The sequence below is a fragment of the Heteronotia binoei genome, chromosome 7 (genome assembly GCF_032191835.1).
Source record: "Heteronotia binoei isolate CCM8104 ecotype False Entrance Well chromosome 7, APGP_CSIRO_Hbin_v1, whole genome shotgun sequence".
Taxonomy (NCBI): Eukaryota; Metazoa; Chordata; class Lepidosauria; order Squamata; family Gekkonidae; genus Heteronotia; species Heteronotia binoei.
The window spans coordinates 138,305,354-138,332,272 of NC_083229.1; the positions used below are offsets into that span (position 1 = coordinate 138,305,354).

Consider the following 26,919-nt stretch of genomic DNA (forward strand, 5'->3'; position numbering starts at 1 on the left):
CATCTTGAGGGTACCCTGGGCCTGTTGGTAGTTGAAGGCCCATTCTCTACTTTGTTGGGGCAGTCCTGGTTCTACCCCCTAGGGATCCACATCACAGGCGTTCATCAGACCAACGCTGGCCCAAACTTTGGATGTATTTGTAAGGAGTTCCCGTCCATTTTCAACAGAACTCTTGGGGAGGTACACTAGTCCCCAGTGTCCTCCATAAAACTGAAGGCACACTGTGTTCCCTTCATGCTAAAATCTAAGTTCAAGGAGGAACTAGACCACCTTGTGGTGCAGGGAGTCCTGGAACCAGTGTCTAATGTATGATGGGAGACTCCATAGTGACCCCAGTGAAGCCCAACGGCAGTGTTCGCATCTGCACAGACTACAAATGCACCAGCAACAAGGCTTTGCAGGACCATCCCTACCCGGTCCCTGCGGTCAGCCATGTTCTAGCTTCATTGGCAGGGGCTAAAATTTTGGGGAAGTTGGACTTAGCACAGGCCTACCAACAGCTTCCCGTCAATGAGGCTACGACAGAGGCACAAACCATAGTAACACACCAAGGTGCCTTTCTAGTCAAGCGGCTACAGTTTGGGGTAAGTGTGGCACTGGGGATTTATTTATTTATTTAGTAGGCTTATATTCTGCCTTTTCCCATAACGTGCTCAGGGCGGAACTGAACAACAATAAAAACCTACCATTTAAATTTAAATCAAACAATAGAACAAATAGGTGCATCATCAGGGTGGAAAGGCACAATTCACAGGATACAGCAGTTTTGGGCCCAAAACGAATGATGGTGATAATAAATAGGATAGCACCATAGTCTGTAAAGCATGATGTCCTAACAAGGAAGGCCAACTGATGGCATAGTTGCTGGAATAGGATGCCCACTGCCTCAACCAAAAGCCCGGCACCAGATTTTCCAAAATCTGATGGACTCTTTGCTTAAAGGAATCCCTGGGACACAGCCATTCTTTGACGATGTGCTGATCACCACCGCAGACAAAGTGGAGTTTGCCAGTTGCCTCTGTGCCATGCTGAAGCAATTTGAGGCAGCAGGCCTAAAGTTCAAGAAAGAAAAATGCCTCCTGGGGATTCCCTGCATAGATTTTCTGGGCTTCCTGTGGATGCCGGCAGAATCCACCCTGCACAAGACCCCTGCGATGCTGCCCCTGTGCCTACCACTAAAGCAGAACTGCAGGTGTTTCTAGAGCTCCTCCATTTTTATCACGCCTTCCTTCCTCACAAGGTAGCAATAGCCAAGCCCCTCCACTGGCTACTGGACAAAAAAGCACGCTGTGTCTGGGGCCACAAGCAAGCAGCCTCTTTTCGTGCGGGCAGGGACTTACTGACTTCAAATAGCTTACTGGCCCATTTCATTTTAGCTTGCAACGCCTCCCCTTACGGGGTTGGTGCGGTATTGGGACATGTGCTACTAGACGGCCGCAAGGTCCCATTAGCCTATTATTCAAGGACCCTACGGCCTGCCAAGTGCAACTATGCACAAATTGACAAAGAGGGCCTGACTATAGTCACAGGATTCAAAAAGTTCCACCACTACCTGTATGGGCAGCCCTTCACCATCTTAACAGACCACAATCCGCTGCTGGGCCTTTTTGTCCCAGACCACCAGATGTCACAAATGCTTTTGCCCCAAGTCTTACACTGATCCATTTTCCTGGCCAGTTACCAGTACTCGCTATAGTACTAGCCAGGGAAATGATACTTTGAGCTGCCTGCCACTCCTGTCAGGAGACCCAGACTGCTCCCACACACCAGATCCTCCTGCTCGAGACTCTTCCAGATTGGCCTGTCCATACAAAGGACATTGCCCACCTGTCAGCCAAAGACCACATCCTCTCCCACATTCTGGACTGGGTGTGGAGGTGGGCCCAGAGTTTACAGCTTATGTTTCCCACCAGAATGCACTCCCAGCCCACAAGGGGTGCCTCCTGCAGGGAAGCTGAGTGGTCGTGCCCCCACTCTTGTGCCAACAGGTTCTGGCTGCTCTGCACAAGACTCATCCAGGGGTGGTGCAGATGGAAGTGCAGATCTTTTTCCTGATTGTGGACTCTTTCTTCAAGTGGCTGGAGGTGGTCCCAGTTGGTTCAACCTCCTCCTGGGTGGCTATCAGCACCCTCCACCAGACCTTTGCTACACACCACCTTCCAGACACTCTAGTCACCGATAATGGGATGGCCTTCACATCGGCAGAGTTCCAGGACTTTGTCTCACAGAACTTGATCTGGCACCTCAGGTTGGCGCCCTTCCACCTAGCAACCAATGGCCAGGCAGAACGGATGGTGCAGACAACCAAAGACTCCCTCCATCACATCGTCCATTGGAGAGCCAGTTTGGTGTAGTGGTTAAGTGTGTGGACTCTTATCTGGGAGAACCGGGTTTGATTCCCCACTCCTCCACTTGCACCTGCTAGCATAGCTCTGCTATGGGTCAGCCATAGCTCTGGCAGAGGTTGTCCTTGAAAGGGCAGCTGCTGTGAGAGCCCTCTCCAGCCCCACCCACCTCACAGGGTGTCTGTTGTGGGGGAGGAAGGTAAAGGAGATTGTGAGCCACTCTGAGACTCTTCGGAGTGGAGGGCGGGATATAAATCCAATATCTTCTTCTTCTTCGTCGTCCATGGGGACTGGGAGGCCCATCTTGTAGAGTTCCTCCTAGGGCTGTGAGCCCTCCCATGCACTGCCACAGGCCAGAGCCCTGCTGAGCTTCTCATGGGCTGGCAGCTGTCCACTCTTCTAGACCAGCTATACCCAGACAGAGCGCTGGACCTACAAGCATTCCCACAAGTGCTACGGCCTCCACAAGGGTTCTACGCAGGGAACTTCGTGGGCAGCCCGGCCTGGGTTCTCACTTGGATTACAAAAGCGATGGGGGCTGTGTCATATGAGGGCTCAATGGAGAGCAGCCTCACCCTCCAGCGCCACATAGACCCTCCGGAGGACATCGATGCCAGCCCAGTCCTGACAGTCAGCCTGAAGCACAGCTGCAGCCACCGACCGAGCAGGTCCAATCCGAGGAACCCACTCATGTCCCACTGGGTAAGCAGATTTCACCCAAGGCCCCTTCACCACCAATCATCACACCAGCATCCCCATCCACTCACCACTCCAGAAGTCACTAGGTCTGGGCAAGAACCGGCCGCAGTTACACCTATCCCCACACCCCGGCACTCGACATGGGAGCGACAGGGGCCCACGCACCTCAAGGACTACGTATGTTAGGGCTTGTGGATTGGGGGGGAGGGAAGTTGTGTATTTGGATACTGTGTTTTAATGTGGCTTGCTAGTTCCTTCCTGGCTCCTTGGAGCCTTTTAGGATTGAGCTTGGGGGTCACTGAAACTATGGGAAACAGGATCCAAATCTCTGCTTCCCCGGATCAATAGCTAGCCCCTGCTGGTTCAAATGATCCAATGATGTTCAAGTGCTGGAGCTTTGTATATAGTTGGCCCAGTTTAGTCTCAGTTTAATCGTTGCAATGCTGTAATCACAAATAAAGAAGAAAGAAACAGGATACAGGATGACCTTGTCAGGCTGGAAAACTGGGCTGAAATCAATAAACTGAATTTTAGCGGGGATAAATGTAAAGTTCTGCATTTAGGTAGGAAAAATCCAATGCATGGTTATAGAATGGGTGAGACTTGTCTTAGCAGTAGTCTGTGCGAAAAGGATCTAGGGGTCTTAGTGGATCATACGCTGGACATGAGTCAACTGTGTCTGTGGCTAAAAAGACATGCAATTTTGGGCTGTATTAACAGAAGTATAGTGTCAAGATCACGTGAAGTGATGGTATCGCTTTACTCTGCTCTGGTAAGACCTCACCTGGAGTGTTGTGTTCAGTTTTGGGCACCACAATTTAAGAAGGATCTAGACAAGCTGGAACAGGTCTAGAGGAGGGCGACGAAGATGGTGAGGGGTCTGGAGACCAAGTCCTATGAGGAAAGGTTGAAGGAGGTGGGGATATTTAGCCTGGAGAGGAGGTGACTGAGAGGTGATAGGATCACCATCTTCAAAGACTTGAAGGGCTGTCATATAGAGGATGGTGTGGAATTGTTTTCTGTGGCCCCAGAAGGTAGGACCAGAACCAATGGGTTGAAATGAAATAAAAAAAGTTTCAGCGATTCCTCAGTGGAACAGGCTTCCTTGGGAGGTGGTGGGCTCCCCTTCCTTGGAGGTTTTTAAACAGAGGCAAGATAGCCATCTGACAGCAGTGAAGATCCTGTGAATTGAGGGGGCGGGGTTTGTGAGTTTCCTGCATTGTGCAAGGGTTGGACTAGATGAGCCTAGAGGTCCCTTCCAACTTTATGATTCTATGAAAGAGCTGTGATCAACTTTACCTGAGTCTCCTCATGCATTGAATCGAGTAATTTTCACAAATGGAAGAGAGAGAGAGAAAGCAAAGGAGTCTCACATCTGCAGATTAGCCACTGCAGTTTTGTTTTTTTTTGAGGGGGGGCTGCTGAGGAGGAGGGGAGTTGTGGATGTGGGAGAGGTGGGGGTGGTTGATGTTAGCTCATCGGAGCTTCTTTGCTGGACTGCTTCTGAAATGAAGTCCTGGCTATGCCCCTGTGTGATGGTGATGCCGCTTCTCAGATTTTATGGTTATAAGCCAGCTTGCACAACCATTGCACGAAAGGCAGCATCAAAAATGAATACCCCTGTAGCTGCAAAAGTAGTAGAACAGGCTTGTGGGGTGGGGTGGACCAGACCTGAGGTAGGCACTTCAGAGGCTCACACCCTTGCCGTGCTCTGCAGGGACAGAAGTCTGCATTATGTGGCCACGGACTGTTCATGTTCTTGTCGTGTTTGCATATCTCCTCCTGAGGACTAGTTGGCTGCATAGAAAATTTCTGGTGGTGGGAGAGGAGATTATGAACTACTGTTAGCTATAATAAATAAACAAAACATTCCCTCAGTGGCTTGGAAGCCCCCTGTGTCTGCATCTTGGACTTGCTGTCTGCGACTCTTCTGAGCGCTGTTGCCTGATCCTAGCCCCTGTTTCAGGAGGCTGGGCAAGGCCCTTCCCCTGTGAGGACTGTGGTTGGCCGTTGGCCCTTCCAAGCTTGAAAGAGCTGCCACCAAAGGAACAGGAAAGCTTTGTGCCTCCCCAAGGAGTGGGCCTTGTGCAGAGGGTGGAAGTCAATGTGGCTCTTCATAAGCTGCAGAAGGACTGCTCCATGGCCCTATAGTGAAAGGCAGTGCAACTCTTAATAGACCCTGGAGCCAAACAAGGAAGGGGTTAGGGTTTGTAGAATCTTTCGGGCTCAAGTGCTGTGTTCTACTGGAGAAAGTTTTTCTTCCAGACGTTTCGTTCTCAGCTGCGGAGAACATCCTCAGTGGCGTTGCAGCCGGAGCAGGCGCTCTGACCTTCTTGGCTGCTGTGCATTGAGTGAGGCCAGGGCTGCTGGAGAGCTGCTATTTCTAGGCTGGAGGGGGTGTGGTGAAAGGGCAATTGGTTTGTGGATGTGCCCATTGTTTGGTGGGGCTTCCTGGAAGGGTAGTGATAAGGAAACTGGCTGTTGAATGTGACCATTGTTCTGTGTTAATTGCTGGGAGGGTTGGAAGGGGTGTGAAGATAAGGAAGATGGTTGTTATAGTTATTATTATTGGAAGGGGTTATTTAGTTAGTTAGTTAGTTAGTTATTTCATTCGATTTTTAGCCTGCCCTTTCTGTAGGACAGGGCAGGTTCTTGTCTCATAAACATCTGGGTGACCACAACTGGAAATAGGCAGTACATCAGCTTTTTCTCCACTTCAGCATGGCCTTTCTTCTTATGAATGATGATGGAGAGAAAGCCAGGCTACCAATGAATCGGGGAGACAGAGAGAGAGAGAGATTTTGCCACTGTGCCGCATCTCACCACGTTACCTTCTCTGTCCTTCTTTGCAGGTGTGCTCTGGAATCTCTCCTCTTGTGATGCACTGAAGATGCCAATCATCCAGGATGCCCTTGCAGTGCTGACCAATGCGGTGATCATTCCTCATTCGGGATGGGAGAATTCCCCTCTCCAGGATGACCATAAAATCCAGCTTCATTCATCACAGGTGCTGCGCAATGCCACTGGGTGCCTACGGTGAGTCTGGGCACCACCACCCACCACCGCTAAAGGGCTTCTCTTGTTCCATTTGGCTTTCTGGGCATCTTGTTTTGAATTATTCCATCAAAAACTGGAGACAATGCCTGAGCTGTAGCAATCTTGAGTATGCTGTTCAGGTGTTGTTCAGGTCTGCATCTGTAAATTGCAAACCTAATTTTGATTTCTTGACATTCATTACAGAAATCTCATAGTCAATGCTTTGGTCCTAAGACCCAGAGGAAAACATGAAATGGCTGAGTATTGTGAGCTTTTGTACATAAGTTGCTTCATGTGCTGGTCAAGAACATGTGAAGGCACCATGGCACAGACTGAGGGCTATGTGTTTATCTACACAACTGTAGTCTTCCCTAGAAAAATAACTGCAGCTCCTATGAGGCAGTGCAGGAACAGAGAGGAAGCCAGTATAGTGGTCAGGACCAGCCTACTATCTTGGAAGTCTAAGTTCAAAATTCCCAATCAGTCAAAAGAAATCAAAGGAAAATGTAAAAGAAAAAGCAAAGGAAATGTGCTGGGTAAACTTGGTCTGGACACGCTCTCAGTCTAATCCTGGCACTGGATCATAAGAGCATGAATAAAGGGGGAGGCAAACTCAGTTGCGCCCATCACAAACCCTACAAAACACATGCACACACTCTCTGTGTCTCTGTAGCAAGGCAACAACTAATTGAGTCTGGCAAGCTGAATCACACAGCAGAGCTACAGAGCCAAGGTTCTGCATTGGCTGAGGCTCCTCCTCCCTCCTCCTTCTCCCTTGGAGAAAAGAGTTGGGGAAGAGAGAAAGAGTGAGGAGAGGCTGCTTTGCTGGCTTCCTCCTCACAGGGGAGAAACACAAAATGGCAACCAAAGGAAGCAGGTGAGGGAGAAGGAAGCTACTTGCTAGCGGGCCTGATTGGAACCCTCTGGGGGGTCATACGTTTGACAACCCTGTTTTAAAAGAACTCAACAAATATTTATGTCATCATCAGTGTCGTCTATATACTAATAGCAAAGTTGGCCAAATTTGAGGATACTTAAATCTTGGTGACTAGAGCAGTAAGTGGCCAAGGTAGATCTTTCTACAAATCTGTAAAGGGGCCAAGGTTTGCAGAAAAATGTCTAATCTAAAAATTCACACACATTGGGAGGGGGGGATTAAAAACAAGCTTGTGCAGGCCTCTTCCGCACCTTATTGCTTGGACTGGTCTTCTCTTGCTGCAAAGGAACATAGACATTTTTCTAGCAACAGCTGTGGAGTAGCCATGAATATTCTTCAAACTAGTCTATTAGAAAAGACAAGTGATATTTCAGCAGTGCCAGCCTAAACAGAGCAATGCCCATTGAAGCCTGCAGACTTTGGTTTGCTCTAGAAGGGAGCAGCTCTGTTTCGGAGTTGGGCCTGGTCAGTGCACTTCTTTTAGGAGGAGGCCTTTGATTTTACACCCAAACGTTGGCTGGGCGCAGCTTCAGCTGACAGAGATGGATGGAGAAGTTCTTCAGGGGGCGCATGGCCTTGGAGGGGGGGAGGTGGCACCAAAACAAATCTGCATTGGGAGAGGGTGATAGGGAAAGAAATTCTGCAACTCCTTGGCATCTCTTGGGGGGGGATGCAGTTGGCTTTTCTTGGTCACACAGCAAGAGGGTGCAGCCGCTCTCTCCCTGTCTTACCTGCCGCTGCAGTTGGGTGCCTTTTCCAGCCAGGTGCTGCAGTCTGCATCCTGCCTGGCTGGAAGTGGCTGGTCCAGGATCGCCACATTTTTTAAAAGATGCTGATGAAGGTACATTGTGCAGTTCTTTGAGTGCTAAGTGTTTCTTAGATGCACTATTGTATTTTAATCCTTACAACTATCCTGTGAGGTTGGTCAGTATTGTGAAGAAGGGGGAGGGGGGGCAAAAAGAGGGGCTTCCAGAGGACCCCCTCTCGGACGCAAGCCGAGACCTGGTGGAGTCTTGGAATGATAGGCTCGCCGGGGCCATCGATGAGATCGCACCTAGACGTCCTCTGCGCCCTCGTTCAAGGCCGACACCCTGGTATAACCAGGAGTTGCGGCATTTCAAACGGGGACTCAGACGACTAGAGAGGCAATGGCGGCGTACTCGAGACGAAGCGACTCGAACATCTTATAGAGATCCTATGAGATGGCAGTCAAGGCCGCAAAGAAAACATACTTTGCGGCGGAGATCGCGTCCGCAACTTCGCGCCCGGCACAACTGTTCAAGATAATTCGGACTCTTACAACACTGCCACAGGGCAGACCAAATTCTAATGAATTGGAAATTGGCTGTGAGGCTTTTGCGAATTTCTTTGCGGATAAAATCGGATCGGTCCGTTCCGAGTTCCCTGCCATATTAGATATAGTTAGTGAACCTGAGGCTCCGTGCCTGCCTTCGGATCGTGTTCTGGATGGCTTCGGCATGCTCAGCCTGGAAGAAGTTGACAGGATCCTCCTATCTGCACGCCCAACAACTTGTAAGTTGGACCCATGCCCCTCCTGGCTTATTAAGACCTGCCAGAGGGAGCTAAGATATCCTATACGGGATATCATAAATAGATCCCTATTGGAGGGGCATTTTCCATCAGCGCTTAAAGAGGCGGTAGTCCGTCCCCTCCTGAAAAAAAGAATGTTAGATCCGGCCGAATTGGCACACTACCGGCCGGTCTCGAATTTGCCCTTTTGGGGCAAACTTATTGAGAGGGCAGTGGCGTTGCAGCTACAGAGTTTCCTGGAGGATGCTTCTGTCCTCGACCCCTACCAGTCTGGTTTCCGCCTGGGCCACGGGACGGAGACGGTGCTGGTCGCCCTGGTGGATGACCTTCAGCGGCATCTGGATCAAGGCGGCTCGGCGGTGCTGATGCTGTTAGACCTATCGGCAGCGTTCGATACGGTCGACCATCGGCTTCTGGCGCGCCGCCTTGCCGACGCAGGGATTCGGGGCTGGCCCTGCAATGGCTTTCCTCTTTCCTTGACGGTCGGGGACAAAGGGTGGCGATTGGGGAGGAACTGTCCCGGAGACACATGCTTGATTGCGGAGTGCCTCAAGGGGCGGTACTTTCCCCGATGTTATTTAACATCTATATGCGCCCCCTTGCCCAGATTGCCCGAAGGTATGGGCTGGGGTGTCATCAATATGCTGATGACACCCAGCTCTATCTGCTTATGGACGGCCGGCCTGCCTGCGCCCCAGAAAATCTGGACCGGGCGTTACAGGCAGTGGCTAGGTGGCTTAGGCTGAGCGGGCTGAAGCTGAATCCGGCGAAGACAGAGGTCCTTTGCTTGGGTCGTTGTGGCCCGGAAAGGGAAATCCCCCTGCCAGTTTTTGACGGCGCGCCGTTGATAGCGGCGAGCAGGGTCAAGAGCTTGGGGGTACTATTGGAGCCTTCACTGACGATGGAGGCTCAGATAACAGCCACTGCCAAGTCCGCATTCTTTCATCTTAGGCGGGCGAGGCAATTGGCCCCCTTCCTGGAACGCGACGACCTAGCAACAGTGATTCATGCTACGGTCACCTCGAGGTTGGACTACTGTAATGCCCTCTACATGGGGCTACCCTTGTGCCGGACCCGGAAACTGCAGTTAGTGCAGAACGCCGCTGCCCAGCTGTTATTAGGGCTCCCAAGATGGGAGCACATACGGTCGGGGCTCCAGGACCTGCACTGGCTGCCAGTAACATTCCGAGTCCAGTACAAGGTGTTGGTCATTACCTTTAAAGCCCTATATGGCCTAGGACCTGCCTACCTTAGGGACCGTCTCTCCCCACACGTTCCCCAGAGAGTACTACGATCGGGTTCACAAAACCTGCTGGTAATCCCCGGGCCAAAGAAGGCCCGTCTAAAATCCACCAGGGATCGGGCCTTCTCAATAACGGCACCTTACTGGTGGAACCAGCTGCCGGAGGAGGTGCAGGCCCTGCGGGACCTAGGGCAGTTCCGCAGGGCCTGTAAGACAGCCCTCTTCCGGCAGGCCTATAACATCTAACTGACAATGAGAATATCTTCCGGATGGAACAAAAATGCATCTACAGACCGCTGGTTTTATTCTTATTCTGTTTTATTAATTATGGTTTTAACTTATTTGTAAATGTTTTTAAACTGAAGTTATGTAAATTACAATGTTGTAAGCCGCCCTGAGACACTTCGGTGAGAAGGGCGGGATATAAGTATAAATATAAATAAATAAATAAATAAGCCTCAGATGCGAATCTCAGGCCTTTTCAGTTCTAGGCTTGCTCTCTCTTTAGGGACCCCGTTGCAAAGTAACTCCACGCATCTTCCCCCACCCTCACTGACATCACCCAAACCCTCAAGAAGCTCAAGCCAGTTAACATTGTGTTTCTTATGTCTGATATTTCTAAATGTATACCTAAGTTGATCAACTGGCTGCCTGCCTGAAACTCCCATGATCAGAAACTCCACTTGGCCATTGAGTTGCTGCAGAGATCCCAAAGGAGCTGCAGCCATCGTGTCCCTCGACTGGCCAGAGCAGAGGCCATGTGTGTCATTCTGCACAATTTTTGACTGCATTGCTGACCATAGCTGGCTTTTTCTCTAGAGCACTTCCCAAAGAGGACTGGCAGAGACGGAAGAGGACAGAGTCAGAGCTGTCCATGGCATCAATCCGCTAATCACTCCCTCAGCCATTTCTCTGGTCAAAGACAAAATCCTGGCCTTTCTCACAGCTGCAGAGACAAGGGACACCACCAGGAAACAAGGCATATAAAAACTGGTTCTGATATAGTATGCCAACTGTGCTCAGGAAGGTTGCTGGTTCAGATCTCATCTTTGTAGTGTATCACTTGGATGCCATTACGATATAACGCAATGATGTTAGATCAGACACGCGCGGCCCTGTGCAGAGGCTACTGGGCTGTCTCCAGGCGACTCCGCGCAGAGCGCGAAACACCCCGCCAATCACCAGCTGTGGTGGGAAGTTTAACTGGCCAGGATTGGGCTGGCCAGCCAGAAGGTTGTTCCGGGGATTGTATATAAGCGGGACCCGGCCCGCGTGTTCGCTCTCTTGTAACGTGCCTCCATTAAAGCATGTTGCCCTACCAACGTCTCCTGTCTCAGTACGTTACAGTGGCGACGAGGATGGGATTCTAGCCACGGCGGCTACATCGGAGACAGGGCAACCCACAGGCCACGACCACCGCCATCGCCACCATGGCCACCCAGAGCGGTACCACCAGTCACATCGAGCCGTTCAACCCCGCGAATCCCGAGGGCTGGGAGTCCTACGCAGAATGGGTTGAATGCTACTTGAGGGCCAACCGAATCACAGAGGACAGCATGAAGAGGGACGTTCTCCTGAGCGTCTGTGGGGCGGCCACGTTCGAGATCGCCAAGGGTCTCTCGGCCCCCACAAAACTCACCGAGAAGTCCTTCGAGAAGATCATCAGGCTCGTCACTGGCCACTTCCTGCTCCAACCATCTCGGGTGGCCCGCCGGTTCCTTTTCCACCGGCGAGACCAAGCAGCAAGAGAATCGGCCTCCGACTATCTGGCGGCCCTACGCCAGATTGCGGGAAACTGCAACTTTCCTCGGCTGGAAGAGACCCTGGCCGATCGGTTCACGTGGGGCCTCCGCGACGAGAGGCTCCAACAGAGGCTCTTCGCGAAGGAAGAGCTCACCCTTCAGAGCGCCTTCAGTGAAGCCGTGGCGTTCGAGAGAACCTCGAAGACGTTCCCCAAGGCGAGGGCCGACGCGGTCCACCACGAGGAGCTGGACCCCGACCGTCAGGAGAAGCGTTCCAGCTGCGCCGCCCAGCAGGGGCAACCAACCGCGCGCCGCAACGACCCCGAGCGGCCGAACGATCCCCAGCGACGGAGAGACCGCTGGCCACCAAGTGCGCCAGCTGCGGCGACCCCCACGACAGAAGGGACTGCCCGTGCCGGACCTGGGACTGCCGGAGCTGCGGAAAGACCGGCCACATTGCAAGGGCTTGCCGAGCCAAGCCCAACCGCCGGAGGCCGACCACGCACCACGAGTCGGCGGAGTCCCATTCCACGGCCTCCACAACCCTACAGGTACTGAACTTGCCCCTCGCTACCCCCGACAAGATCAAAATGGCAGTCCTCATCGAAGGAAACCCCTGCCAAATGGAGGTGGACTCAGGTTTCTCCATTTCCATTATAGCAGAGGAGACCCTGAGGAAACTGTGCCCCCGCCAGTGGCCTCAACTAAGGCTGGCGGACTTCATACTGCGGGACTTTCAGAAGAACCCGGTGCAAATCGTAGGGTGGGCCCAGGTGCAAGTTGAGAGGGGGTCCTTCTGCGGCCCGCTGGACATCCTGGTGGTAAAGCTCCAGCTTACCACCCTGCTAGGACTGGCATGGTTCAAACCCTTGGGGATCCACTTGGAGGGGGTATCCACAGAGGGGGGCCAGACCCTTCGGCGGCACATCGACCAACTGCGCCGCCGCACCTTACCGGAAGTGCCAACGGACGTGGAGGAGGCATTACCCGGTGGAGAGCCGGCTAGGGGTCTGCCGGAGACCACAGTGCTGGCACCGACCCCGCACACTCGCGAACACTCAGGACCGGGAGAGCCCGAGCATCCCCCAGAGATCGACCTCCAGCCCGCAGCAGCATCGCTTCCCGGAGAGACTCCCGCCGCCGAAGCAGCGCCCACACCTCAAGCCGCCCCTAGACGATCCACACGGGAGCGCCGACCACCCACCTACCTAAGGGACTATGTACAGAGACTAGGGGGGAGGGGTGTAGTGTATCACTAGGATGCCATTATGATATAACGCAATGACGTTAGATCAGACATGCGCGGCCCTGTGCAGAGGCGACTGGGCTGTCCCCAGGCGACTCCGCGCAGAGCGCGAAACACCCCGCCAATCACCAGCTGTGGCTGGAAGTTTAACTGGCCAGGATTGGGCTGGCCAGACAGAAGGTTGTTCCGGGGATTGTATATAAGCGGGACCCGGCCCGCGTGTTCGCTCTCTTGTAACGTGCCTCCATTAAAGCATGTTGCCCTACCAACGTCTCCTGTCTCAGTACGTTACAATCTTAGTCCCATACAGTTCTCAAATTGCAGACTCTCTCCCAATGTCAGACGTTGGAGTTTCAAAGTAAACGGACTTCCATTTGTTGCAAAAGTTAAGACGTTTATTTGATATCTCAAGGTTCTGAACAGGCAGTTAAATTGGAACTGATAGCATTTAGTGAAAGAGACACAGTTTTAAGCCCTTACATCAAAGAGTTTCTAAACAATACTACATTCTCACACTTCTGAGCTACAAGTAACACTTTCCCTTCTTCTTATCGCTTGTGGTTCCTCTTCTCATGGAGGAGCCCTGCTGGCTCTCCTTGAGGCCTGCTATCTTCAAAGAGTTGTTGCTTTTGTTAGTACTATGAAGAGGAATTCACAGCGGGAGTTAGTAACATCTCTAGAGCCGTTTGATATGCAAGGTCTTTGTCTCATGGTTAGTAGCTAGTGCTCAAAATGGGGTTAGTCATGTCAAGAGGCAGGTTACAGGTTACATTCAGTATAGTCTCATATTCAGCATAATATCATGGTAATACTCTCCAATGTCTGACATACTGCCCCCCCTAAGCTCTTGCTTGGGGTTTGTCTGGGTGCAGTAGGTGAAATTTCTTTAAAAGAAAAGGAGCCCATAGGTCAGTTGACTTGACCCATTCATCACAACTAGTAGGAAAGTACTTCCAACGGACCAGATAGTACAATACCCCCTTTTCGACTTTTGAGTCCAGCACCTCCTGCACCTCATGATGAACCTTCACTTGAATAGGTGTGGGCTCTGGAGGGCGGGGGTGCCAAGATGTAACTCCAGGATCCTTGCGAAGAAGACTGCAATGAAAAACAGGGTGAATCTTACTAAACATCTTAGGAAGGTCCAGCTCTACTGTCACTCTGTTTATCACCCGTTTGATTTTGAATGGACCCAAGAATATATACGCCAATTTTTTACAAGTCTGCGGTAAAGGGAGGTTTTTAGTGGACAGGAACACACTCTCCCCTTCTTTAAAGTCCCATTCGGGAAAGTGCTTCTTGTCAAAGTATGCTTTTTAGTCTCGTTTGGCCATCTCTAAGTTTTCCTGAATGACCGTCCAGCCCTTTTTCACTCCTTCCCACCATTGCTGGCAGGAGCTAGGTGGCGCTGTCCCCTCAGGGTTGGGCAGTAAAGGGAACGGCTTGCCTTCGTAGCCATTCACTATCTGGAATGGCGAAGCTTTGGTGGAGCTGTGCAGGCTGTTGTTGTAGCCGTATTCTGCGAACGGGAGTAGCTCTACCCAATTGGACTGTTGGTAGTTTATATAACACCTCAGGTACTGTTCTAGAAGACTGTTTATGCATTCCATCTGTCTGTCAGTCTGGGGGTGGTAGGCGGAACTCAGACCTTGTTCTATACCCGCCATTTTACAAAACTCCCGCCAGAAGTTTACAACGAACTGCGGCCCGCGGTCGCTAATGACCTTGTCAGGAAATGAGTGGAGCCTAACCACGTGATGGAAAAACAAGTAGGCTAGTTTCTTAGCTGTTGGTAATTGTTTACAAGGAATAAAATGCGCCTGCTTGGAAAAGGTGTCCACTACCACTAGCACTACCGTTTTTCCCTGGGACACCGGGAGTTCCACTATAAAGTCCATTGACACCACTGACCAAGGTCGGTTGGCGGTGGGGATAGGGTGCAGCAATCCCGGGGGCTTTCCCCCTCTCTGCTTGGCCATGATGCAGATGGGTCATGATCCCACAAATTCAGAGAGGTCTTTTTTCATCTGAGGCCACCAGAACTGGCGATTTACTAAATGCAGTGTCTTTACAAAGCCAAAGTGGCCGGCCAGTTTGCTGCAGTGACAATGCTGCAGGACCTCTGATCGGAGGGACTTTGGCACATAGAACTTCCCTTTGTAGTACCAACCCCCCCCCCTCTCCCTTCAGTATGCCATCCAGCCTCCCCTCTCCTTCCTTTTCCGTCTCTTCGATGAGTTTGCTGCCCCCCCCCCACGGTTCCGGCCGCCCGGTTTTCTTCCCGGACCAGGTGGTCACCCCCCCCCCCCCCAGCCACAGCGGAAGGAGGGATGATTGAGTCTATGACCTCCTCCCTCTGCCTCTCGTGCTGGGGCAAGCGTGAGAGAGCGTCGGCCAAGAAGTTTTTAGAGCCCGGGATGTGCTTGAGCACAAAGTCAAATTTCGCAAAGAACCCTGCCCACCGGATTTGTTTGGTGGTTAATTTTCTCCAGCCTGTTAGGGCTTCCAGGTTCTTGTGGTCTGTCCAAATTTCGAATGGTACCCTGGCTCCTTCTAACCAAGACCTTCAGGTTTTTAGGGCATACGTTACAGCGAACACCTCTTTGTCCCAGACCGACCAATTGCGCTGCTCATGGGAGAACTTGTGCGAGATGTAGGCGCACGGTCAGAGCCTCCCCTCATCATCTCTTTGCATTAATATGGCTCCTACGGCCACATCAGAGGCATCGCATTGAACCACAAAGGGTTTTAGTTCGTTCGGATGGGCTAACACGGGTTCACTAGTGAACAGTCTTTTGAGTTCATTAAACGCGGCTTGGCAGCTAGGCGTCCACGGCAGTTTTGCCCCCTTTTTTTGGCTTCCGGCCTCTTCCCCTTTGTCTTCAGGAGATCGGTTAAGGGCAGAATCACCTGGGCGAACCCCTGTATGAACCCCCTATAAAAATTTGTGAACCCGAGGAACGATTGGAGCTGTTTGCGTGTTCTCGGGGGTTCCCAGTCTAACACCGCTTGAATCTTGGCTGGGTCCATCGCCAATCCCTTCCCGGACACCCGGAACCCCAAGTAATCGAGTTCCGTCTGGTGGAACTCGCATTTTGATAGCTTGGCGTACAGCTTGTGCTGATATAAGATCGTCAGCACCTTTCGTGCCAAGGGCACATGAGACTCTAGATCTTTTGAATAGATAATGATTTCATCCACGTACACCACCACCCCCTTGTACAGGTACTCCCGCAACACTTCATTTATAAAGTTCATAAACACCCCGGGTGCTCCCTGCAAGCTGAAGGGCATCACTAAGTATTCGAACTGCCCCATGGGTGTGTTGAACGCCGTTTTCCACTCGTCCCCCTCTTTGATCCTGACGCGAAAATAAGCGTCCCTTAGGTCTAGTTTGGTAAACACAGACCCCTCCGACACTGTGCTTAGCAAGTCTTTGATCAGAGGGATGGGGTAGGCATTAGACATGGAAATCCCGTTTATTCCGCGAAAGTCTGTGCAAAGTCTCTGTGCAAAAGGAAGGAGATGGGAGGCCAGACGGCATACTGAAGGGAGAGGGGGGTGGTGGTACTACGAAGGGAAGTTCTATGTGCCAAAGTCCCTCCGATCAGAGGTCCTGCAGCATTGTCACTGCAGCAAAGTTGGCCGCCAAGTGCCTGGGGTCACCGCATCGGAAGCACCGGCGCCCGGGGGTCGTTTTGGGGGTGCTTCCCTGGGGCGCTGCCTACTTCAGCTCAGTTTTAGTCCCTGTCTTGGATTCTTGTCCCCCTCTCACCCCTTGCTGCTGCCATTGCAGGGCCACGTGCTTCAGGTTGGTCTCTACCTCACCGGCCAGTTGTATCCAGCCCACTAGGGTGGTGGGTCAAGCCTGCTGGAAGTATCAGTCGAGGATGCTTGCGTTGAGGCCGCGATGGAAGGCTTCGTATTTCATTCTCTCGTTCCAACCTTGGACCTTGGAGCAGTGAGCTCGGAAGTCAGCGGCATATTCTCTTACTGTTCTTGCCCCCTGCTGTAGCTCTCGTAGGGCGGTGAGGGCTCTGACCTCTTGCAGTGGGTCGCCGTACTGCTGTAGCATGGCTTGCAGGAGTAGCTCGGGCCCCCGGGTCTCATACAGGCTAATGAACCAGCGCCTTGCCGCCCCCTTCAGCTTTGACCCCAAGTAGTCCACTCGGCTAAGTTCGGTCGGGAAGGTGTTCCCCCAGTGGGTCATGAAACTGTTGCACTAGATCATGAAGTACTCTACTTCCTCCGGATTGCCATCGAAGGTGATCTGTAACTCCCGGCCTCTGCCTCTCACCCAGGGTACTATGGGTTGTGGGCCAGTGGGCCCCATCGGCCACCCAGGAGGAAGGATCGGGACTGGTGGCGCCGCTGGACCAGGGATCAGTGGTGGACCCACCAGGGCTGGTGGCGCTGCTGGCTCTCCCAGAGGGTTCCTTGGTTGGTCTGGTTATGGAGCTGGCCAGTCCGGTGGGGGTTCGGCTGGTTCTCCCGGAGGACCGGCTGGTGGGTCTGGCGGTGGTCCCTCCGGCTCTGGACTTGGCGCAGGTTCGCCCGGCGGGGCCCGTATCTGCTCCCGCATCTGGTCCAGCTGCCTTTGCACCTTGTGTGCGATGTGCACGGTGTTCGCTTGGAGTTCATTTCAGATCTCTCTCACCCAGATCCGCATCTCGTTCCTCAGTAGTTGGACGTCCTCACTCCCTCTCGGGGCCCAGCCTTCATCCTCCCCTGGGCAAGAAGAAGTCCAGAAAAGGGCCTTGCTCCTCTCCGGCCAGCACGTCCTCTCCTTCAGCCCCCGCTCTGGTGAACAGGTTGCTGAAATGCCCGGCTGCCTCGTTCATGAGTGCGGTCGAGGTGCGGGGCTGCCACTTCCTCGGGGTGAAGAGTAGCGTTGAAAAATGCAGCAGAGATCCCCCCCTCCTCTGGTCGACTGTGACACCCGGCGGGATCCCCTGCCCCTCTGCGAGTTCGGTGGGTTCTCCGTTATCCGGAACTTTGGCGGCCATCCAGCTAACAAGTTGCCGGTTCGAATAGACCCGTATTGGATTAGTTCCAAAATGTCAGATGTTGGAGTTTCAAAGTAAACAGACTTCCATTTGTTGCAAAAGTTAAGACGTTTATTTGATATCTCAAGGTTCTGAACAGGCAGTTAAATTGGAACTGATAGCATTTAGTGAAAGAGACATAGTTTTAAGCCCTTACATCAAAGAGTTTCTAAACAAATACTACATTCTCACACTTCTGAGCTACAAGTAACACTTTCCCTTCTTCTTATCGCTTGTGGTTCCTCTTCTCATGGAGGAGCCCTGCTAGCTCTCCTTGAGGCCTGCTATCTTCAAAGAGTTGTTGCTTTTGTTAGTACTATGCAGAGGAATTCACAGCGGGATTCAGTAACATCTCTAGAGCCGTTTGATATGCAAGATCTTTGTCTCATGGTTAGTAGCTAGTGCTCAAAATGGGGTTAGTCATGTCAAGAGGCAGGTTACAGGTTACATTCAGTATAGTCTCATATTCAGCATAATATCATGGTAATACTCTCCAGTGTCTGACACCCAGCTGGATTGTAAGGAAAGGGACCATAGAAGCTGCGAGAGAAGGTGGTGGGAGGAGGGGTCCGCCTCCTAATGCTCCCCCCTTTCACCTTGTGGCTCCATCCATCCCCTGGGATAGGCTCCACATTTGTATAGTTCCCCCTCTCAGATGAAGTTTCCAAATTCCACGTATCCCCAAGAGACATCTCCAAGTAATAAAAAAATAACTTAAAATAGATCCAGCTATGAGATCATTCAATTAGTCAGTTTCAAGGACCCACCGTTCATTTCCTGTCTCTTCTCTCTACTTCTTTTGTAAACCCAATTACAGCCATTCTGAATCTTCCAGTGTTGTCATCCAAAGGTTAAATGCTCTTCCGCCTAACGAGCTTCAGCCAGAAGCAAAATATATTATTCACCTTATGCTCTCCCTATGAGTTTAATAAATACTAATGGAATGCCTTCTCAGAAATGAGAAAGTAGTTGGAGTTAGAATGTCCATTTCTCACCCCAAGTTGTGGATTCAACTGAAGGAACGTTTCGCTTTTTAAAAAAGAGTCAGCTCTTATTCTGTCCTCTCCTACTGAGAGCCATTCTGGGGGGGTGCAGCCTTGGGCGGCGAGTGACCCGGGCACAGGGCAGATTCCCTTCATGTTTTGATGCAGAAATGATCCATACCCCAGGGAGCCCTGCCAGCTTCTCTTTGGTCGGGACTCTCATTCCCTTGCACAAGGTTGTGCTCTGTGAGGCCAGGAAGTGTCAGCCAGTCAGAGGGAGCGTGGCAGCAGCCCTTCGTTGATTCCCCACCCCTGCATTTCCTGTTGGTTCTCCCCGCGGAAGGAACTAGGGAACAACTTCCATGGCACAGGCCCTCCCGTGGACCTCCCACACTGTCCCAGGGGGGGGAGGAGGGAGGACAACAGTGCCTTGCCTGAGTAGCAGGTCTTAGTCTGGGTCCCACCCTCTGTGCCCTGAGTAAGTTGTCATTGGCTGGAAGCTAGGAGTCCCAGCAGGGAACAGGTGCACTGATGTCCCTGGCAAGCAGATGATATATAAGAACCCTGGGGGGTGGGGGAGAGAACCTTTCAGGGATTAAGCCCAGCCTCAGAGCCTTCTACAGGGGAAACATTGGCTCCCAAGGAAGGGATGTATTTCAGCTAAACTGCAGATCTGTTAAGCTGTGCATTGGGCACAGTTGGCCTACATGCCTTTTGGAGATCTTAGTTTGCCATTGAGATTGATAGATAGATAGATAGATAGATAGATAGATAGATAGATAGATAGATAGATAGATAGATAGATAGATAGATAGATAGATAGATAGATAGATAGATAGATAGATAGATAGATGAATTTATTGTCATTGTTCTCAACAAAAAGAGAGCAACGAAATGAGGTGCTCTTCCACAAACATACCAACACATCAAACACACCTATTCGTAAACCATTTAAACACATCTGAAACCATTAAACCATTTAAACCATTAAAACCATTTAAATACATCTAAAACGGATAAACATTCATAAAACCATTAAAACCATTTAAACCATTAAATAAACATTCATAAAACCATTAAACATTCATAAAGCCATTAAAACCATTTAAACCATTAAATACATCTAAAACAGATAATCCTTCATAACCCTGCATTTAACCTAACCACAGCACTTGGATAGAAACTGTCCTTAAATCTGTTTGTCCTAGCCTTCAACACTCTATATCGTCTACCTGACGGTAAGATCTCAAAAAGCAAATGGCCCAGATGTGTATGGTCCCTTAGGATCATTTGTATCTTCCTTTTACATGCCATATTATACAGATCCACCAATGAGGGGAGAGAACATCCACAAATCTTTTGTGCTCTTCTCGTCACTCTTTGGAGCACCCTTCTCTCTGCTTCCGTGCAGCTCCCAAACCACGCGCAGAGGCAATAAGATAAAATGCTCTCAATGGAACTACGATAAAAGGCAACCAGCAGACTCCCTGACAGTTGTAGTGATCTTAAGAGTCTTAAGTAGTATAGTCGTTGCTGGGCCTTTTTCTCTAGAGCTAAAGTATTTGCCCAGATCTGTGTCCCTGTAAAGTATTGTGTCCCTGATCTGTGTCTGACCACATCCTCCTTCCCCATTCCATGGGATTTCTGGACATTGCTGCCACCGGCGTGCTTGTTTGTGGGAGAACAGGAGTGGCTGTGGATTTCATGTCCCTGCTGGGACTAGGAAATGTGGCTTATGGCATGGAAGAAGAAGCAGCTGCCGCTGCACCAATGGATTCTCTGCTGTGGACTGGATGGCTGTGGGTCTTCTTCTAACCCTGCTTGCCCCCCACCTCCAGTTTGGCTGTTTCTGGCTCTTGGGCAAGGAAGGGGTTCCGTCACCCACCTTGGGAGGGATCCAGCAATCCACTCTGCTGCTTGGGATCATTCAAGGCACCTCCACCCAAATGCACCGAAGGCACAGTGGTTGAAGTGGGGAGGAAGTGTGTCCTTGATCCCGTCTTCTGCATTCCCCCAGGCCCCAGGCCATATGGAGAGACTTGCAGGCTCATTGCCTTTGGGGCATGGATTCCCCCTCCCCCCGCCTTGCCTCAAGGAGGCCTGGGTGAGGCTGAGTAACTTTGCACTGCTCGACTCCTGGCGTGGTGCTGCATCGGGTTCAGAGCCATGAAGGCTTCTCCTTCTGAAAGGGGGATTCCAGTGTCCCAGGAGAGGAATTCCTTTTGGTGTTGGATTTTTAGCTGATCCCTGACAGAGATGCAGGGGCTTGCTAGAGTTACTCTGGGGCAGGAACAGCAAGGAGACCTTACTGGACCCTCATTGCCATCAACTAAAGACATTTTCCAAGCCCTGCAAAGCACACCTACAAGTCTCCTGTGGTTTGTTCCGTTCTGGGATGTTTCCTTTTTGTACTGAAGTCCTTTGGGAACTGAGCATTGTGTCTACAGGTCATATTTCTCCTCCTACAGCCAAGCAGTTGCTGGGCTAGGCACTGCTGCTGATGGGCAGGGGAGACTACTAAGGGGAACGGAGAATGCTGCTGATGCATCAGAGAGCTGTGCCTCTGGCCCTCGGGTGTTTCTTCTAGCATGGGGGGTGGGGGCGAAGGGTACCTTGCAGGGTCTTGGCCACGGGGGCTGCTAGCAGGTGGAGACAGTGGCACATTGACCAGCTGGGGACTCAGCTTGTCGTTTGGTGCAGCCTTTCGTGGAGAGGTAAGAGGCGGTTGGGAGAAGAGAAAAAAACAAATGATGGTACTGAGTCTTGTTGAGTGTTGTTCATACAGGAGTTTCTTCTTTGTTTCCCACCGGGCGGGGTGTGATTGTTATCAGGACTGGAGTCCAGATTGCCCCAGAGCCTCTTGGAGAGGTCTGGTCTTGTGAAAGGGCCTGCAGAGGAGTTCTTTGTGGCTTATCCCTGACCTTTGAAAAGACAATTCAAAGCTTGTGCATTTCCAGGAGGATGAAAAACCTTCCTCTTGGACCTGCTGTGCTGTGGCCACATTCAGGCCAGAGGTGCCGGATGCCTCCTGCAAGAAGAAGTCCAGAAAAGGGCAACTAGAAGGATTCAGGGGTTGGGATACTTTCCCTATGAAGAAAGGTTAAAGCGCTTGGGGCTTTTTAGCTTGGAGAAACGTCGACTGAGGGGTGACATGATAGAGGTTTACAAGATTATGCATGGGATAGAGAAGGTAGAGAAAGAAGTACTTTTCTCCCTTTCTCACAATATGAGAGCTTGTGGACATTCAATGAAATTGTTGAGCAGTCGAGTTAGAACTGATAAAAGGAAGTCCTTCACCCAAAGGGTGATTAACACATGGAATTCACTGCCACAGGAGGTGGTGGCAGCTACAAGCATAGACAGCTTCAAGAGGGGATCAGATAGACATGTGGAGCAGAGGTCCATCAGTGGCTATTGGCCACAAGGTATAGGCGGAACTCTGTCTGGGGCAAGTAATGCTCTGTATTCTGGGTGCTTGGGAGGGGCAACAGTGGGAGGGCTTCTAGTGTCCTGGCCCCACTGATGGACCTCCTGATGGCACCTGTTTTTTTTGGCCACTATGTGACACAGAGTGTTGGACTGGATGGGCCATTGACCTGTTCCAACATGGCTTCTCTTACGTTCCTTGTGGGGACTCATGTGTTCTTAACTATTTATGTTCATTTTATATTGGGGGGTGGAGCAAGACTTTGACTCAGGAGTGGCAGAGAAGAGCTCTCCCTTCTCACGGGTAGCCTGTGCCCCCCCCACCCGAAGTCAAGACAGTTTGAAGTGAGATGGGAGAGATTCATGTTACACATAGATAGAACAGTCCCATTTGAAGAAGTGACCGCAGGGACTACCCCAGAAAGCTCCTGCCCTGAGGCTACAATTTATGTTTGTCTTTCAGGTGCTCCTGGAAGACCCTGATAGAGAACATAAGATAGAGAAGCCATGTTGGATCAGGCCAATGGCCCATCCAGTCCAACACTCTGTGTCACAGAGTGGCAAAAAATTTTATATATACACACACACACTGTGGCTAATAGCCACTGATGGACCTGTGCGCCATATTTTTATCTAAACCCCTCTTGAAGGTGGCTATACTTGTGGCCGCCACCACCTGTCAGAACTTGTAACTTTGAATGCTTTGCTTTGACTAAACTGACTCCATGTTGTAACTTAAAGTGCCTGACAGCGGTCATTGACCCAGGCCCCTCTGCTATGCCAAATATTTAGGGCAGTGAGACAGGCGGCAGAGAGTCTCTGCTTAACATCCACAGGTGCCCTTTGAAGCCAGGCCGTTTGGCCTTCGCAACAGGGGGGCATCCTCCTTCGCTGATAACGAAGGCTGGGAAGAAGAGACAACCGCTTGAGACCGTGTGAATTATTGTTTTATTATGCTTTGCTGTGGGCATAAAATGTAACCAACTGCCCAGAATCGCCATTACTGTTATTTCGTTACTATAGTACTGTCGTTCTTCAATAAAGATCCTAACTTGCTACAAGTATTGGACTCGTCTGAAGTTCATCCAAGTTCTGACATTATAACAGTAATCTTTTTGTTTGGACTCATCTGTGCTGGCAACCTGGCCCGATGGCGGCACTGGCCCCAGACAACGGAGAGCCCAGCCTCCCACCAGACGAAGAACCCCTCGACCCGAAGGTAACCGGGGCGAGGAGGAAGATTAAAGTCCCCGCGCCGTTTTCCATTGACGCCTTTCCTCCACGAACCTGGAGTCCGAGAAAGTCTACGGCCGCTATGGAGGCCGCGGAACAGCGCTACCGAGTCCTCGCAGCGGGCGCAGGAGAAGGGGACGAGGACGAGCCCAGAGACGAGGGGCTCGGCACCTATGGAGGAGGGGACCCGATCCGAACATTACGCAACGAATTGTTCGATTGGGTGAGAGAGATCCACGACGAGGTCCACGCCTCCCGAACCCTGATAGCGGAGGAGATGCAGCAGAACATAGGAGCGATTCGAGACCAAATATGCACGCTACAGGGAGTCGTGGCCGCGGGACAGTTCCCAGGGGGAGGACCGGCGGCCCCCCCCAGGCGGCGCACCAGTCGGCCCGCCAACAGGCCCCCCGGCCGGTCCTCCGGCGGGCCCTCCAGCTGGCCCTCCGGCGGGACCGCCAGCTGGCCCTCCAGCGGGGCCCCCGGCTGGGCCACCCGCGGGACCCCCCGCTGGCCCTCCAGTAGGGCCCCCGGCTCCACCGGCTGGTGGGCTGGTCGCTCCGGTGATCCCAGCCCCTGCCGCCCCAGCCGGGGGAGACGGGGGGGCACCAGGAACTGAAAATCACATTCGACGGAGACGGGGAAGCGGTGGAGTACTTCACAATCCAGTGCAACACGTTTTTCACGCACTGGGGAGCGGGCTACCCCACAGAAGCAAGCCGTGTAGCCCACATCGCCTCCAGATTGAGGGGACCGGCCCAGAAATGGTATGTGGGGCTTTACACAGGTCAGAAACCCGAGTTGGCCACCGTGGCAGATTTCCTGCAGGCGATGCTTCGCCAGTACGGAGATCCCCTACGCGAGGAGAAAGCCGTCGCGGCCCTCCAAAGAATAGAACAAGGCAACCGCACTACACGCGAGTACGCTACCGAGTTCATGGGCCACTGCGCGGCTGCCAGGGGCTGGAATGAAGTGATGAAGTACACCGCGTTCAAAAACGGCCTGAACGCGAATATCTTAGACCGGTGCTACCACCAAGGGAGACCAGACACCCTGGTGGGATGGATTCAACTAGCTGGGGAGGTGGAGACCGACCTCCAGCACGTTGGGATGCGGCGCCAACAGCAGGGCAAGAAGGGAGTAAAGTCGAGCCCCTCCCCGAGCAAAACGGAAGGCAAGCGAGGCCCCACGACTTCGACCCCCTCAACCGCCACGCGAAAGTGCTTCAGGTGCGGGGATCCAAATCACCTGGCCGCGAACTGCCCGGTGAAGCCAACACCAACTCCGACGCCGACCAAACAAGCACCCGCCGCACCGAAGAAGAAAGGCGGGCGTGCGAAGGAGCCCAGTCAGGGCACCGTCGCCACTTCCTTGGCGATTCACGAGGAAGTTACCACCATAGAAGAATCCAGTGAGGAGTCCTAGGACCAAGAGTCGGCGGGAAACGACAGTGACCTGCTTTAACCAGTGCCGCGAGGCAGGTCGACAAAACACCGGCACTACTAACGGTGAGAGTTACCGGGGGGCTTTTGTTCATGGCGGTCACCCTTTTGAACCCCAATTTAAAAAGATTTATGCACGCCCGGGCCCTGATTGATTCCGGGTGCACGAGAGACATTATCACCCCACGCTTGGTGGAAGCGCTCGGGTTAGCCACGTCCCCCCTGCCCCACCCCATCCAATTTGAACAGATGGACGGGTCAACCATGAGGGGGGAACCATGCACCCTAGAGACCCAGGCAATCCCCGTGGGAACCGAGGAGCATTGGGGCATAGAAACTTTCGTCATAGCCCCATCATGCTCTTTCGATGTGGTGGTGGGGTCAGGATGGCTAGCCAGACACCAACCGGACATCCGCTGGGCTGAGCAAATCATGCGGTTCCCGGACTGGCGGTGTGAGCACCACCACTGGAAACCTGAATGGGGCCCGAAAGCACCCCCCCCAGAATGAGAGACTCTGCCTTACCCTCGAGGAGATAGGATCGATCCCCAAAGAATACAGGGACTTGAAAAAAGCGTTTAGTGAGCGGGAAGCGGATGAGCTCCCCCCGCATCGCCCTACGGACTGTGCCATCGAACTAATCCCAGGGCAGACACTACCGAAGGCGAAACTGTATTCGATGGGCTGGGCAGAGAAAGCGGAGCTGAGGAAATTCATTGACAAAAATTTGAAACGGGGCTTCATTCGGCCAGCCACGGCCCCCCACGCAGCCCCTGTACTCTTCCGTAAGAAAAAGGACGGGGGGCTTAGGCTTTGCACAGATTTTCGCGGGATAAACGGGATTTCTATGTCAAATGCTTACCCGATCCCGTTGATAAGAGACCTTTTGAACACGGTGGCCGAGGGCAAAATCTTCACTAAACTCGACCTCCGGGACACGTACTTCCGCGTACGGATTAAGGAGGGAGACGAGTGGAAGACTGCGTTCAACACCCCTATGGGGCAGTTTGAATATCTAGTGATGCCATTCGGGCTCCAGGGCGCGCCGGGGTTTTTTATGAATTTCATAAATGAAGTATTAAGAGAGTTTCTGTTTAAGGGGGTGGTGGTGTACCTTGATGACATCATTATTTACTCGAAAGATCTTGAGTCCCATGTACCCCTGGTGCGAAAAGTGTTAACTACGTTGTGTAAGAACAAATTGTACGCCAAACTATCCAAATGTGAGTTCCACAAGACGGAACTAGACTACTTGGGATTCCGAGTGTCGGGGGAGGGACTGGCGATGGATCCAGCAAAAATCCAAGCGGTTCTAGATTGGGAACCACCCCGAACCCGACGGCAGTTACAATCTTTTCTCGGGTTCGCAAATTTTTACCGCGGATTCATTCAGGGGTTCGCCCGGGTGATGCTCCCCCTCACAGAACTTCTAAAAATGAAGGGGAAGGGGGAGGCAGCGAAAAAACCCGGGGCGCGCTTAGTCTGGACGCCGGAGTGCCACAGAGCTTTCCAAGAACTCAAACAGCTCTTCACCTCTGAACCAATATTGGCTCACCCCAATGAATTAAAACCATTCGTGGTCCAATGCGACGCTTCCGACGTCGCCGTAGGAGCCATATTGATGCAGAGGAACGAAGAGGGGGAACTGCGTCCCTGCGCTTATATCTCTCACAAATTTTCCAATGAGCAAAGAAACTGGTCGGTGTGGGACAAAGAGGCCTTCGCAGTAATGTTTGCATTGAAAACATGGAGGTCCTGGTTAGAGGGAGCCCGAGTCCCATTTGAGATCTGGACCGACCACAAGACCGCAAATTGACTGCCAAACAAATCTGGTGGGCGGGGTTCTTCGCTAAATTCGACTTCGTGCTAAAACATATCCCGGGCACTAAGAACTTTTTGGCTGACGCACTATCACGCATGCCCCAGCACGAAAGTCAGCGGGAGGAAGTAATCGATTCCCTCATCCCCCCCTCAGCAGTAGCAGGAGGGGT

At 52.0% G+C, this 26,919-nt stretch overlaps 1 protein-coding gene across 6 annotated transcripts in view; it reads left to right on the forward strand.

Moving 5' to 3' along the window:
* CTNND2 (catenin delta 2) overlaps positions 1-26,919 on the forward strand; it is a 492,702-nt gene that overhangs the window by 310,606 nt on the left and 155,177 nt on the right. For all 6 annotated transcript variants that reach the window (XM_060244323.1, XM_060244322.1, XM_060244325.1 and 3 more), the window contains one exon: positions 5,897-6,080. In XM_060244323.1, coding sequence (XP_060100306.1) covers positions 5,897-6,080 — 184 coding nt within the window. The remainder of the gene's footprint in view (positions 1-5,896; positions 6,081-26,919) is intronic.